At 31.8% G+C, this 15,048-nt stretch overlaps 4 protein-coding genes across 4 annotated transcripts; 3 read left to right on the forward strand and 1 right to left on the reverse strand.

Moving 5' to 3' along the window:
- Positions 1-3,222: 3,222 nt before the first annotated feature.
- On the forward strand, positions 3,223-5,207 carry LOC139099050 (uncharacterized). The gene is made up of 3 exons (XM_070651445.1): positions 3,223-3,380; positions 4,414-4,533; positions 4,593-5,207. The coding sequence occupies exons 1-3, from the start codon at positions 3,323-3,325 to the stop codon at positions 5,057-5,059; spliced, it is 645 nt and encodes a 214-aa protein (XP_070507546.1). The 5' UTR covers positions 3,223-3,322; the 3' UTR covers positions 5,060-5,207.
- A 1,918-nt stretch (positions 5,208-7,125) lies between these two features.
- LOC139099108 (ketohexokinase) lies at positions 7,126-9,125 on the reverse strand. Its single transcript, XM_070651507.1, has 4 exons — positions 8,969-9,125; positions 8,567-8,747; positions 7,590-8,257; positions 7,126-7,367 (listed from the first exon to the last, which is right to left on the reverse strand). Exons 2-4 carry the CDS (start codon positions 8,674-8,676, stop codon positions 7,216-7,218), a joined length of 930 nt encoding a protein of 309 aa, XP_070507608.1. The 5' UTR covers positions 8,677-8,747; positions 8,969-9,125; the 3' UTR covers positions 7,126-7,215.
- Positions 9,121-11,579, forward strand: LOC139099106 (WD repeat-containing protein 43). Its single transcript, XM_070651505.1, has 3 exons — positions 9,121-9,514; positions 9,575-11,021; positions 11,330-11,579. Exons 1-3 carry the CDS (start codon positions 9,329-9,331, stop codon positions 11,521-11,523), a joined length of 1,827 nt encoding a protein of 608 aa, XP_070507606.1. The 5' UTR covers positions 9,121-9,328; the 3' UTR covers positions 11,524-11,579.
- Positions 11,580-11,762: 183 nt separating this feature from the next.
- Positions 11,763-14,410, forward strand: LOC139099104 (O-acyltransferase WSD-like). The gene is made up of 3 exons (XM_070651503.1): positions 11,763-12,626; positions 12,924-13,184; positions 13,430-14,410. Exons 1-3 carry the CDS (start codon positions 11,844-11,846, stop codon positions 14,117-14,119), a joined length of 1,734 nt encoding a protein of 577 aa, XP_070507604.1. The 5' UTR covers positions 11,763-11,843; the 3' UTR covers positions 14,120-14,410.
- Positions 14,411-15,048: the final 638 nt, after the last annotated feature.

The raw sequence follows: 15,048 nt of genomic DNA on the forward strand, positions 1-15,048 counted from the left end.
TCGCCGGCTACCGCTTGCCAATTTCCGATTCTAAATGCGATATTATCTCGATCGACAGCTTCTTTCCATGATGAGTCTTCTCATCAAGATTGTTATAACGTTCATTTGAGATTTGAATAATATTTATTGTTCATAGTTGAAGACCCCTTTTCATACAAAAGTTCAGTTTGTTTTTGAACTCCAAAGAATAAACATCATTGATTTTTGAATTCTAAAGAATAAACATCATTGTGAATATTTAAGGCTTTTGAAGCAAGGCTGACAATCTAATTTGAATCACAAAACCAAGAAACAGACAAAGTGTTTCGAAATTCTCTCTTATGTCCGTGAAAAACTTGCTAAATTGTTTTTTTCTTTCTCTTGGTGGATTAGACAGCAAGTAAGAAGCAGCATATACATAATATTGAGAAAAAAGATTCAAAGGGATAGGAATCATTACTAAAATGGGAAACAATCTAAATTAGGAAATGCTTTTGATTGAATACCTAAATATTAAATGTTAATACTAGAAAATCATCAGAAAGTTGAAATTTTCTTTATCACTTTCCAATAACTTGTAATTTTACAAATCAGAAACAACCTATGTAACTTATCTACAGTCAACAACATGTAAACATGCCCTACAAATTATTAGAATTGGTCGAAAACAAGTCAAAAAGGTTAAAAACTTTAACTTCATATAAAATTTAAGCATCTTTGCATTCCCTTCGCATAATCTAGTGATGATCAACATAAATGTTTCATTTATTTCTTCTTAGTCTTCTGGATGCTGTTAAGAGTTCACACATGTTTTTCTCTCAGAAAAAGAATTAGAATCTACACACAAGTCTCTCGAGTAAAAAAAGAACTTACTGTCAATTTGTTTACCAAAAATATTCTTATGCCGTAACAAATTTAATGATCTTTCTCTTTTTTTATGGGTTTCATGTTTTCATGAAAGTAAAAGGACCTTCTGGTTTTGCCCCACATATGTTTACATACAATTTGAGAACAGCGATGCCACACAAGATCACAATTATGTGTAGAAATTGATAAAGATCCTCAATACTTAATTGTGCGTGAAAGTGTTATCGATTCCATTAAGTGACAATGTCGTAATACCTCGAGAAAAGTGCTTCCAGCTGCTGAGTAGCTGTGAGTAAGATGATTAATATTTTTTCATGTGTTTTTGTAGATACAGCAGTGTTATTTTACTCGTGTTATGGCTGGCTGAGTGAGTTGCGAGATAAAAGATAGAGAAATATTTTAAAGTGTTGAGTTTTAAGGATTAAGCGTGTGGAGAAGGCTGTGAATTAGTTGAAAACAGAGTTGGCAAGCAGGAACATGTCAAATACAAGTTACTTTATATCAGCAACGATTTAGAACTTGACTTAAGATGCAGTTTTTCTTCTAATTTTTACGGATATTTCAAATTTATTGTTTACATTTTTACGAAGTTCAAAATTTGATTTTAAATTTTTTTTAACCAATTTAAATTTCCAGAAAACGTTGAAAATTCAAATTACTAAAAGACGTTAAAAAGTTGTAAGTCTCTAAATACTCAAGTTTCTTTTAAATTAATCACTATTAATTAAATATTGCATAATTCTGCAAAAACAGCGCTTAAATCCCTATAATCTCTATCACATATTATTCATGAGAGAATCAAACAGTGATCAACATAAGGCGATGAAAAATGCTCATCTTTGACGTACACAACAGCAATCTTTCTTCTTTTTTTTTTGTTTCTCATTCATACATGGGAAGGCGGAGAATAAAAAAAGATGCGAGATGCGACGGCTCTTTCATCCAATAAAAATGTTTTTCTTTCTCAATCCTCTCATCTTTTCCTTTTCAATTTATTCTGCGTGATCGTCGCATTAAAAAAAATCTTTTTTTTTTATATTCTATCCATTTCCTCACATACAACATTTTATTTTCTTGATTAATGAATAAATTATTTATGGCGTACACATGAGATTGATGATGATTTTAATGTGATGTTTTGTATCAAAAAAAGACGTGTTAAATACGTGTTGAAATTTGATTTTCAGCTAAAATAACAGCAATAATATTTTAGACGTGTGCGTGTTATATTTTTGCGATCAATTATCAGTTCTATTTGGTTCTGAAACTAGTTTATGATATCGATAGCATTATCATGTTTATTTAACATATATATTTGAGTTTATGTATTGATTTCCTGAATGTTAAGCATTGAATTCAATAAAATGTTGAGTTTAGGGTGAATTTGAGTATTGAATTTTTAACGTACATTTTAATTTCAAAATTTTGATCAACCAGTTTTGGTGAAATGGTGAATTGCTAAAAATCATTGAAAATCAATTTTAAAGAATTTAGCTGCATAACTAAGCTAAAACATTACGTATTGTAAGTTATATTGTTAATTTTCAGTCGTAAAATAGTAATTAAATCAAGGATTTAGGGAAGAATACTGAAAAATGCAGTGATTTAAATTTTTTGTAATTTTCAATTATCTGATAACAAAATTATTATTTTTCTATATTTTCAGCTGTTTGCAAGTCTAATCATGAACAATTACATCACTATTGATCACATAGATCTTATCTTGCTAGTGTGAACAGTATTTTAATTGCAAATAACGATGACTCATTCAAACACTGGATCTCATTGAAAAAGTAAATTTTGGAGAAATAATTCTAACTGGCCAAAAGCATGCTCGCGATGAAATACCAGTTGAGGATGCTCGCGATCGAAGGACTCATGGAAGGAAGTTATTGATGGGCAGTGCTGTAGTTGGTATTGAAAATTAGGAGGTGGAAGCCAGAGAAAGAGACCGCTTTAGACAACATCCGATTTAAGTCATTGATCGAAATGGATCTGTACATTCAGCGATGTAATTAAGTAAGAACATGCTAGTGAGCATTACTTGCACCTAACTCTCCTTTATGCCTGCTAGGATAAGACTATTTTTGAAAAGCCATGCTTTCCTCAACTGCATGAAAACCAATAGCAAGACATCCATTTTTATAGAACTACCGAATTCATTAATACTATTTAACTTTGAGCTTATATCGTTTAAGTTAAATAAACTAAAATTTGTGCATATGTTTATGAGCATTAAAAAAGAAGAAAACATAGATAAGACTAATGATAAGATACAGTATATAACTTTTCCCCATGTACTTTACTTTTTGTTGTGGATGTGTCGCGCTCTTATCACTTGGCTTCGTTTATCACAGAAATAATTATTTTAACACAAAAATGCGGCATTTTTCAGTTATAATTTAGCTTTGGGTGTGAACGCCGGTGAAATTGAATTTAATTAAGTTATCTCTTAAAATTATTTTTTGAATATAAAATGTGGAAAGTTGCTGTTGCAATTGCAATTTTAGGATTTGCTGGAATCCAGGCACAAGGTTATAGTCTAGAAATTGATTTATTAAATTGATGCAATTAAGGTTTCGGGCAAAAATTGCAGGCTTGCATTTCCTGCATTTCAGATGTACAGGACTGCAGTTTAAGGCTGTATCTTGTAGTTCGTTCAAGTCTGCATGCCTGCAGTTTTGGATGAATTCTGGATTTTCGTGAAGTTTGTCAGTTGAATATGTATAACATGTTGAGGGGTAGATAGGCTTCTGAGAAGGTTAATTGAAAGGAATAGCCCACTCTTAGTAAATTAAACCATTAAAAGATAGTCAAGAGCAAGTCGAAAGTTAAGCTCGAGCTAGTTATTGGTAGGAACTAGAAAGTACCAATTACTTGGGGAAGGATACTGAAGAGAAATGTTAGATACTCAGAATCTACAGTTTCTTGAAGTCTCTGCTTCAACAAATCCCGAGACCGAGAAACCTTGGACTCAATATCTACAATCCTTATCAGAATCTTTGCATTCAATATTGCGTCAGGGATAGTGGACTATAAAATGCATTTTCTGATGCACGTCATAAGTTCTTAAGGATTTCATAAGAAACTTTCTACAAACTACATAAGAAAATGCAATAAGTTATGTAACTTAGTACTATATCTTCATATCTAATCGAAAAATCGGATTTTTATGTGCTATATCTTGAATAAACAATCATTGACTTTATCATATTACTCCACCTTTTTTTGATCAATGTCGTGGAATCTATAAATATATACATTACATACTGACTACACAAGAATCTTTAACATTAAGTAAACTTCCAAGAAGAAGCAAGAAGTTATGAGTCATAACAAGCAAAAATCTTGTTCTATCAAAATTCGCGTATCTTCAAATAAGTTGTTTTACTTTAAAAAATATGATAAATCTAGTTCCATTACTCAGCCCTAAATGACGTAATGATATTTCAACAAAAATAAATAAACTTAAATCCCTGATAAGTGTTATCAATTTATAAATTTTGTAGCGAAAATCATCAATTTTGATATCTAAAAATTTACTTTTTTTTCTTTTCTACTACACAGAATTTTGTGTACAATGTACATCCAGTGCTTTAAATAATGATTGCGTGTACCAAGAAAGACTTGCAAATTATACTGTGCCTTGTGCTAATCTAACTGGATTGTGCTTTACAAGAGTTAACCGTAAGTAAATTTTATGCTAATTTCTGAATACCTAACCTAATGACTTCATACTTCCATAGATGACGGACAAACACAACGTGGATGTGGATCAGAAATTGATACAACTGAATGCAATAACGAACTTTGCACAACATGTCCATTGGTAGCTGGTACAACAGTAGCATGTAATGACCTGATCCTTCCAACCGACCGTTTGTCATGCTATACCTGCTCAGGTGATAGAAATTCAACTTGCGGTGCAATGAATGACACATCATTAACAGAACACAAAATTATCTGCCCAATTTACCTCGATGGTGATCAATGTGTTGCAACTAGAAGAAATGACATTGTAGAACGAGGATGCTTTTCATCAATGCACAGTGTCAATTGTGGCGTCACCCATAATTGCTGCAATGGACATGGATGCAATCATATGGAATGGGATACAGTTCATCTATCATCATCATCAGTTAGCATTAACTCAATCTTCAAAGTTGTCACAATTGCTCTTTTCGGAGCTATTGTAGGATATAATAATTTGTAAAATTCCTAAATTCACACGAGTTGTCTACCTTAAAAATGCGAAGGGGTAAAAAAATGTTCATCAAATGATTTCATTCATAGCATAGATACTTTAAATATTTGAATTTAATTTGAGATAAATAAAGTAATAAATTTTCTTTTTAAAAGTATTTATTCAATTATTTACATAACAATTTTGGAGTAGGTATGTTAGGTGGGATTTGCAGAGTGTTACTTGAAATAAGTAAGGAATTGTTGCAGATGTGGACGTTTTGAACTTCAGTTTTTGGATGTGAATTTTTTATCAATTTCTGAAGATAACGACTTCTTGATTGAGGGGGAAGAATAGCAAGCATATTCACAAGTCATGAGAGCCTCGTGCTTACGAGGTTGGCGTAGAGATAAACCTCTAAAAGAACAAACAGCTTGTTAGGGTTCTTTATGTTGAGAATTAGGTTATAGAGAAAGTAAAAAAATTTGCTTACTTACGCTGTGTTATCCTCGAAGACGGTGATGCAGACGAGAGATACGCTTCCGAACAGCTCAAGTCAGTTGATCGGCTCAAAATCCACAACCAGATTGGAGTGATTCTGGCATGGTGCAGGATTTAAGCCATTTCCGACATAAAGTCAGAGTCACGCCGGCCGAATATCCAATTTTTGATCGATTACCTTAACAGACAATGGGCATACTCACCTAAATGAAAGGACCCATGAGTATACTCAATCATTATATTGGATTCTCGTTAGAATGATCCTTGCCTGTTCGGGGTAATCGATTTGTGCTAATCTGTGCAATAGGACTCGACTGGAAAATATAGCTTTTTGTTCATTGAGTCAAATTTGGACTTCTTAATGACTGTCTTGACGACTGAAGTTGAAGACAACTACACAGAAGAAGGCAGAGCAACAATAAACCCGAACAGGCAAGGCGCATGCTCATGAGTATGCTCACAAAGATTGAGTATACATACTCATGAGTCAGCTGATTTAAATGAGTATCCTCATTGTCTGTTAGGGAAAAGAAACTGTCAGAAAGAGTCCTCAGAAACTTGAACAACCGCTTTATTAACGTCAAATGATTTACAATATATCACAATGTGGAACTAATCATTATCATTATCACAAATCATGAAGCTTAAAGGAATTAAACTTTGGTGCGTCGATAGCTTGTCAATTGGCAAAATGTAGAATTGGAAAATGTCATTCATAAGTTATAATGCCTTACATCTAGTCCACGATAGGTTAGTGAGTTTTCATAACTTTGCGTAGATCAGGGTTGTCCAAACCTTTTGGCCACTCGACATACCTTGGTGACACGACATCATCCGTCATGAATCTGCTTGTCCAAAAATTTCTGAGCAACATTAGTTTGCTATGGCATAACGTATTGAGCTTTACATCAGTGGAGGGCAACCTGTGTACCGCGACACACTCGAAAATGTCATGAACCGTTTGCCGTGTACGGTTTCGATCGAGGCTCACCACAAAGATGTCTCGCGGAAAACAAAATATTGCCCAACACTGCTTTAGGGACTTTAGATCAACTCTAGACACTTGAACCATCAAGACGAACTAACCAAGCAATCCAGTGAATCGCTGCTGAAAGAAAAGTGCGCTAAAAACGTAGATTGAAATCAAAATAATGAGAAATAAAGGTGAGGATATAAAAAAGAAAAAATATCTAACGGCGTCGATAGAAAAATTGATCGTACCCGGATGCAATGTCCATTAAAATGTCATCACATTCATTTGATGTTAAGAGAAGTAAAAATCCATTCCTTTATGATTATGTGAAGCGGAAAACTATAATATCAATTTCTATTTTTCCAGAAGATGTTTTCTTTTTTTCAAGCAGAATTTTTTCACTTTTCTTCGTGTTTTTTTAATAATTTTGCAATTGATGTTCTGTTTGAATAAAGACCCTCTATAGCCTCTTTGATGTTAGAGGCGGCAAATTTTCATAAAAAGAATTCTAATGGACTTTAACTGAAGAAAATTTTTACGATTATTGCAAATTGCCTTTAGTTTATCCGTATTTTGTGGGCTGGAGGAGAATCCATAAATTTTTATATAGATACTCATAAAATTCTTATTTTGTAAGAAGAAGCATTAAAAAAGTTTATTGAAAAGTTTTGCGTAATTAAAAAAAATAATAAAATTTTAACAATAAAAAAAGTTATGAAAAATGGAAATCTTTAACGCAGTCATAGCCATAAAATCCACATTTAAAGCCGGCTATTTTGCAGCCATTGAATATTGCTTGTTGTACTTTATTAAAATCCTTAATTAAGCTGTATAGAATGCCTGCTGTGAAGGTATCACCTGCTCCTGTTGTGAAGAAATTAGGATTTAATAATTAATAAAGATTTTGAATTTTTAACGGTTTTTTAAATTTTGAAAAAATTTTTAACGGATTTTGAAATTTTGATCAATTTTTAAAATTATTTTAACGGATTTTTACATTTTGAATGGCCCCTGAAACTGTCTGATCGTCGTCATAAATGTCGATTCCCATGTCATTCCAATTAATATTAAAATTATACTACATACCTAGTGTATCTACAGTAGTTTCGCAAGGATATATTGGACTCTCAAAATAATTGCCATCCAAATCCAAAGCACAAGCTCCATCTTTACCCCAAGGACAGATCAGTATACATTTTTCATTCTTATACCGGTCATCATTGATCGTCATGTCTTTCAATTTATAAATAGCAGTTGTCTTATCATGACATCCGAGAATTTCAGCAAAATCTCTTCCGAGAATAGCAACGTCAGCATATTTGATAAGAAGCATGTTTTCATCGCGTTTCTTTTCCAATTCCAATGAAATTTTGATTTGTTCATCGTCAGCTTTGCCTTCATTGAAGTCCTTAATTTTTTGCATCATTCTTGTTGTCTCAGGTACACTACGTGCCTCAAAATGTATCCAGTAATACTCACTCAAGTCACATTTATCAAAATCTTCAAACTTAACATGTGGAAGGTTCTTATTGGTATGTATAATTGTACGACATCCTGTATCCTTACTTAACAATACAGTTGATAATGGAATGTTGCAGTTCTCATAATAACGACAGTTTTTAATCTCAATGTTGCGATCTTTTAAATCTTCAATTATGAACACAAACATTTTATCATTTGAGAATGTGGTGAGTAGTTCACATTTCAGTCCTAAGTTTGTCAAGACGGTTGAACTGTTCGATGCATTGCCTCCTCTGATTGAAGAAAAAGAGAATAATTTTGGAATTAATTGAAATTTTCATTCAAAATGTTGTCCACTTGGAGATTTTGAACTTAATTTTTAGCTTAATTAGATGTTTTCTATTGGTTTGGATGGTTGAGTATTATTTAAAAAGTGTGAGCAAAAGCTTCAGTATTACGTATACTTTATAAATCAGTACAGACAATCCAAAAAAGTCAATTTTAATTTTTTTGTCAAATTGTAAATGTAAACAAATGCGAGAAAATTCAATAAAAATGACAATTTCAGTTGTCATTTTAACATTTACAGTTCAATTCCTTACCTTTGATGATAAGCATGCACACTACGAACATCGTCATCCTCTTTTGGGAATGTATCAACAATTTGAATAATATCTAAAACACACTCGCCTACTAACAAAATTTTCTTCATTTTATTCAAAATTATTACTTTTAAATCAACTTAATGATCATAGCAATGCAGTTAGTTAAAGCAGTTAGTACCTAGAACAGAAATATTGAGTTAATCAACTTTTAATCTAATCATTTAAAAGCAATAATTGCATGATAATGACGAGAAAATTAATTAACGTTCAAATTATGTCACAGGATATTTTTAAAAACATTATCAATAAATCATCTGTTGATGTTTACAACTTTATATTAGAAAACAATTCTTTTATATCAAGATTCTAGCTAATTCTATTGTTCCTTAAATTGCTCACCTTGCGGTTCCGTCAACACAAATATTTATTTATCTTAAAAACTAATAAAATCGTCACAATATTGCTGATTACACCTTATTTAATTAATTATTGCGCAAAAGGTGCTATCAAATTTGTTTAGTTTACATCATCTAAGATGTAAACCTATCAAGTTTAGGTACAGCATCTAAAATCTTAAAAAGCGCTTTCACCGGCGATGAATCGGTTAATTTTAACGGTTTAAAAAAATTCAAATTTCGTATCGGAAATGTCCAATGAAAAACGAATGTATACAAATCGAGTATAGAAACGTGCTGCATTCAAGAAAAATAAAATTTTAAGAATTAATTAGTTTAACTGAGTTTAAGCTTCATTATTATCATGGAGAACTTACATTTGAAGGAATTTTCACCGGATCAGAAGCTTTTTGCAGTCATACAAAGTGACGGTGTGCTGAAAATCTATGATACTGAAACGAGTATTTTGAAGCAAGAATATATTCCTAATTTACATCTGTCTACGCCATGTACAGCTTTGAAATGGATCAAAATGGAATTAAAGAAGAAGGTAATTATGATTACATTTAGTTAAGCTAGTCCAATTATTAATTTAATGCTTATTTTGTAGAAAAAATCGGAATTAAGCAACGGCACATTGTACATACTATTGGGAACAAACAAAGGCGATTTGTGCCTATATTCATATGCGACAGCTAAGATTGAAGCAACATTTAAAGGCGAAGGACATTCAAAATCAATAACATCCATAGATCATAATGGAACAGATACAATTTACACGACAGGATTAGATTCTCAAGTGATAAAATGGAATATCGCTAAATGTCGGCAGGAATCATCGTTTGAAGTTGGACCTGATAAACCATCAGCAATATGTTTATTAGAAAATGGACAGCAAGTTGCCACAGCATCAAAAACTATTAAAATCTGGGATTTAGAGACAAATCAGCTTGTTAAATCATTTACTGGACATTCATCAGATGTTATTATCCTCAAGTCATTTACACATGATGATACAAGTTATATCCTAAGTGCCTCAAAGAATGACAGAAATTTGTCATTATGGAATGTCGATGACAGCAAATCGGCAGTTTTTGGCACCTTCACGTTATTAAACAATTCACCGAACTTCATTGACTGTAAAATGTTTAATGATCAGCTACGTGTTGCATGCATCTGCAGGAATGAATCATTGTCATACTTTGATGTGCCACTCAAGAGCATTAAAAGTAAGAAGCCAGTAAAAGTGAAATTTACAGTCGAAATTGCATCCGATAATGATAAGAATGTCACTCATATTCCAATTATCTGTGCATCAATTCTGTCATTTGACTTAATGATTGGATATGGAGATATGATTATGAAGTTTGAGACAATCACAAATAGTCAAGAGACAACAAATACAGTTTTGGTGAGGAAAGATCCAACAAAATTGGATGTAAGTAAGGCACAAAAGAAGGATGCTGCATTAAATGAAGCCTTGAATATTGTTACCCCAATAACTGATGGAAATGCCGAAGTCTTGAACATTATTAGTGCTAAAAAGAAATCACAAAAACCAACGGAAATTCCACTTGGTGTCCGATTTGATAATCTTACAGTAGGAACAAGTAAGAAGCCAAATGCTAAGAAATTAACCCACCAATTAGTTCAAGGATTACATGGACATGATGCAGTTATCCTTAGAAATGTCTTACGTCAAACAGATGAGGAGACTGTAAGGCTTACGGTTAAATATTTGGAACCAAAATATGTCATGCCATTCGTAAATGAATTATCATTGTTAATGTCGAAGAAAACAGCTGGATCTGAAATGGCATTAATATGGCTTAGACATTTAATTCAAACACATTCAAGCAGTTTGATGAGTTATGGTCATATCAATTTAATGAATACTTTTGGAACGACACTTGGCATTATTGATCATCGAACACAGAATTTGTCAGGACTTATGCGATTGAGGGGACGATTGGACTTGCTTGTTGGACAATTGAAGCAAACTAGTGACTTTGATGATGAGGTTCATAATGAAAATGTTCTTGTTTATGAAGATTCAGGTATGTTTTTGGTATATTTTGTTAATTAAAGATGGTTTCTGTGGAATGAGATTTTAACGGTTATTTGAAATTTGAAAAGATATCTTTGATTCAAAATTTTGAAAATCGGTTGAAATTTCAAATTTTCGAAAGACGTTGGAATGTTTGAAATTTTGATATCCGTAAAATTTTCAAACTTTTGAAATTTTAAAATCCGTTTAAATATTTAAATTTTTGAAAACCGTTAAAATTTCAAACTTTTGAAAAACTGTTAAAAATTTAATTTTTAAAAAGGAATTTTCATAATAAATTTCAATTCCTTATTTTAGACGACGAATCAAATAAAATGGATGCTAAAAGTGTAAGCTCAAATGAGGATATTTACGATGGATTTGAGGACGATGACGATGAAGATGATGAAGGAATTAGAGAAATAATCCGTAATGGCAAGCACTCCATCAGTCTAAATGATTCAGAAGGTCTTACAAATGACGAAGATTACGAGCAGATGGACACTTCATAATTTCTTGAGCTGTTTTAACCAATTTACAATAATTTGAAATAAAAATAAAAATTGAAATATTTCACATAAATCAAAGTAAAAATGTTAAAAATAGAAATAAGTCAACCTTAATAGAGTACAAAGACATTGTTTATCCTAAACTTTTCCTCATATGTTCTATGGCTTCATAATTCCTTATAAACAGCTATAAAAGGACAGGAAAATTTGCAACTGTCTTCTATTCGAACTTATTGTGAGTTTGCAGCCACATTAAGTATAAAAAAATATAAGAAAATATTTATAATTTATTCCTACAGTGACGAAGTTAAGACCTGAAAAAAATGGAAGTGAAAAATCCAATAATTGAAAAATTCGAATTAATGAAAAATTATAGTAACGAATTTTATGGTCCACTCCGTACCAACGATACGAAAGCTGACAATGTTGTGCCTTTACATCTAGTCAGCTTAGTTCTTATGTCGATTATTATTTTTACGAATTTTAATTTTGATAAGGAAAAGTTAAAGAATCGAGTGCTGTTTGTGCTTAAATCACCAGCAATAAGGGAACACCTTTATGTGATAACTTGCTTCCTTGTGTCAATGATGTTTATGCCTATTGTCGTCTTGATTGTCAGTGCCTTTAAAATCTACCGTGCATATGTCGCGAAATGTATCAAAAATAACAAGTCATTTAAAGGATTTTTGGTCGGCGAAGATTCATTTTGGGTATGTGAAGATGATCATGCAAAGTCTGTGATAAATGTCCTTGCATTTGTGAACTGTGGAAGTGATGTGAGTGATAAGATGCATGAGAAGCTGCTGACTTCCATTAGAGACCGAATTCACTCAAAATTGATGCTTCCAAATACATTCCCGAAAATGTTTTATCGAAAGAAACGCGATGAATCTGGATATTACTATTGGACTGATGAGAATTATCTGACTATCAACGATTATGTCAGATTTATGAATAATTCACAAGACATGTTCATGACTGATGATGACTTTAAAGATCAAATGAGTTCAATTTGTAATCAATCATTGCCAGCAAATCATTCGGCTCTTTGGGAATGTTTAATCAGTCGACAGGCAATTCAATATGATGATGGCATTAAGTACCCTGTAAGTCATTCTATGATTAGTTTATGATTTTTGAGAATTTTTAAAATTTAACGAACTTTTGAAATTTGAAAATTACGTACGTTTTGATGTGTACAATCACGTACGTTTTGAGATGTAAGATTACGTACGCTTTGATATGTAAAATTACGTACGTTTTGATATGTAAAATTATGTACGTTTTGAAGTGTAAAGTTACGTACGTTTTGATATGTAAAATAATTTCTGCTACCTAAAAATCAACAAAAAACTGCATTTAAAAGCCAAGTTCTATAATTAACATCATTCTCTCTATTACAGGTCATCTTTCGAGTTCATCACTCAGTTGGTGATGGAGTTGCCTTGTTGCGATTATTCTTAGAAGCTCTAGCTGACAAAGAAGATGTAAATATAGAAGGAAATCCAGTTTTAATGCAAACAGACAATTCATTCAGTATGAAATTTATGCGATTCCTATCAAATGTAGTCACAATCATTAAGACTCCATCGGTATTATGTACTCAAATGCAAAAGCAAATTGATATTAATAGAATTCATCCAAGTAAGCTTTCTGGCAATAAGGTGAGTGTTGGTGATTTGTGGAATATTGAGGGGGTCCTGGGTTTGAATAATTTGATGTTTCTATTGAGGAATTGCTTTAAGGAACTGAAATTGTCATTTATGGACATTTGCACACTAAAATCTAAGAATAAGCTAATTCCTCCTATGACATTCAATATTATTCAAACCGAGGACCCCCTCCCAACCATTCAATAATTAAGTTATGAACACATGTTAATAATTCATATTTGCTATTCTATTTGCAGAAAATTAATTGGATTTATGAGTCAAACAACAACAACAATGATGAAGATTCAACACCGCTGCTTACTGTCGTCAAACTACTTAAACGAAAATTTCCTGGATCCAGATTTTCCAATATTTTACTAGCTGCACTATCGAAAAGCTTGAAGGATTACTTCATGTTTAAGAAAATGGATGTACCAAAGGATATGACTGTTGTGATTCCAGCTCGAATTTGTCATGAGAGTCCAACCTTAAAGCTGCAAAATAAATTCTCGGTTGCTCTACAAACGATTCCAATTGACATGAACAGAACGACTGAACGTGTTGAGAGAGTTAGAAGAAATTCACAAGTTGTCATATCCTCACCAGATTATCAAATCAATTACTTTCTATTGTCTGTTGTTGCTGGTCTGTTCCCAGATTGGATATTGAAGAACATCATAAACAGCAAGCATGCAACAATGGCAGTTAGTAATCTTCCAGGACCAAACTTTTCACTCAAGATTAATGGATTTGCATTCGAAAGTGTCGGATTCTTTATCCCAAATGTTGGACAGACTGCATGTGGCATAACAATCCTGTCATACAACAATAAACTTCATTTTGGTGCAATTGCTGATGAAAATTCTGTCGGAAGTGTTAAAGATTTGGGAATGATACTTAATGGTATGGTCAATGAACTTCATGGAATGGCTGAAAATCTCATGTAAAAAATTAAAATGCGATAAATTTCATATTTTAATTTAATTTTATTACAAAAAGAAAAGAGAACAGAAAAAAATGATATTCCAGTAGAATCGTTTCCATTTACAGCCAACTTCTTGATGGGATGGGAAATTTTAGCAATAATAATTCCTGTTGCGTAACATATTCTAGGACATGAAATGTAAATTTTTTGTAATAATTTTAAACTAGGTTGCACATTATGACTCGCGTTATAAATAGCAATTAACATGAGATTTTTATCAAAATAAAAATGGGTTTTAGCGAAATAATAACAATTACTAAACATCCATTCTAATTTTGATAATCATAATTTTAGTTCTCATTATTTTCATTTAACATTCATTTATTTTTGGACGTACTTTTTTTGCAAAGATATTTTAGGTATTTAAATATTTTTTCAGAATTTTTCGGGAACAATTTCGATTTTTTTGAACTTTAAAAATTAAAGCAAATGAAATCAAAGTAGGCAAAAAAATAATTAAGTAGGAAGTTGTTTGATTTTTAACGGTTTTTTCATTTTTGAATTTTTAAAGTTCAATCAAGTTCAATTTTAAAACCCTTCAAATGTTTAAAAATTCCATCATTTTAAAAAAAGATCATCAAATCCATACAAATGTTTTCAAAATGTGACAACCTTTCAAATCCATACAAAAGTTTGTAAACATTGTAAAACCTTACAAATGTTTCTGAACTTCCCGAAACCTCACAAATGTTTTTTGAGCATCATGAAACATTGAAAATGCTTTGAAACACTGTTAAACATTCTAAATGTTTCTAAGCATTGCAAAACCATACAAATGTTTCAAAATTCAAATTCTCAAAATCCGTTAAAATTCAAATTTTCTTTCAAATCTCAAAAAACCGTTAAAAATCAAAATAATCCAAAATTCTTCCATCCTTAAAGTTCTAAATC

Source organism: Chironomus tepperi, unplaced genomic scaffold (assembly GCF_022539635.2).
Source record: "Chironomus tepperi strain 1889 unplaced genomic scaffold, CSIRO-AGI_Ctep_v1 contig_461, whole genome shotgun sequence".
Lineage (NCBI taxonomy): Eukaryota > Metazoa > Arthropoda > Insecta > Diptera > Chironomidae > Chironomus > Chironomus tepperi.

Excerpts from the sequence above, each read along its gene's own strand:
- LOC139099106 (XM_070651505.1), top strand. The coding sequence starts at position 9,329 with ATGGAGAACTTACATTTGAAGGAATTTTCACCGGATCAGAAGCTTTTT. Across the intron at positions 9,515-9,574 it reads AAATGGAATTAAAGAAGAAG|AAAAAATCGGAATTAAGCAA; the intron begins GTAATTATGATT and ends CTTATTTTGTAG. Across the intron at positions 11,022-11,329 it reads TCTTGTTTATGAAGATTCAG|ACGACGAATCAAATAAAATG; the intron begins GTATGTTTTTGG and ends TCCTTATTTTAG.
- LOC139099104 (XM_070651503.1), top strand. The coding sequence starts at position 11,844 with ATGGAAGTGAAAAATCCAATAATTGAAAAATTCGAATTAATGAAAAAT. Across the intron at positions 12,627-12,923 it reads ATGATGGCATTAAGTACCCT|GTCATCTTTCGAGTTCATCA; the intron begins GTAAGTCATTCT and ends TCTCTATTACAG. Across the intron at positions 13,185-13,429 it reads GTAAGCTTTCTGGCAATAAG|AAAATTAATTGGATTTATGA; the intron begins GTGAGTGTTGGT and ends TTCTATTTGCAG.
- LOC139099108 (XM_070651507.1), bottom strand. The coding sequence starts at position 8,676 with ATGAAGAAAATTTTGTTAGTAGGCGAGTGTGTTTTAGATATTATTCAA. Across the intron at positions 8,258-8,566 it reads GTGCATGCTTATCATCAAAG|AGGAGGCAATGCATCGAACA; the intron begins GTAAGGAATTGA and ends TTCTTCAATCAG. Across the intron at positions 7,368-7,589 it reads AACTACTGTAGATACACTAG|GAGCAGGTGATACCTTCACA; the intron begins GTATGTAGTATA and ends TCTTCACAACAG.
- LOC139099050 (XM_070651445.1), top strand. The coding sequence starts at position 3,323 with ATGTGGAAAGTTGCTGTTGCAATTGCAATTTTAGGATTTGCTGGAATC. Across the intron at positions 3,381-4,413 it reads TGCTGGAATCCAGGCACAAG|AATTTTGTGTACAATGTACA; the intron begins GTTATAGTCTAG and ends TCTACTACACAG. Across the intron at positions 4,534-4,592 it reads GTGCTTTACAAGAGTTAACC|ATGACGGACAAACACAACGT; the intron begins GTAAGTAAATTT and ends ATACTTCCATAG.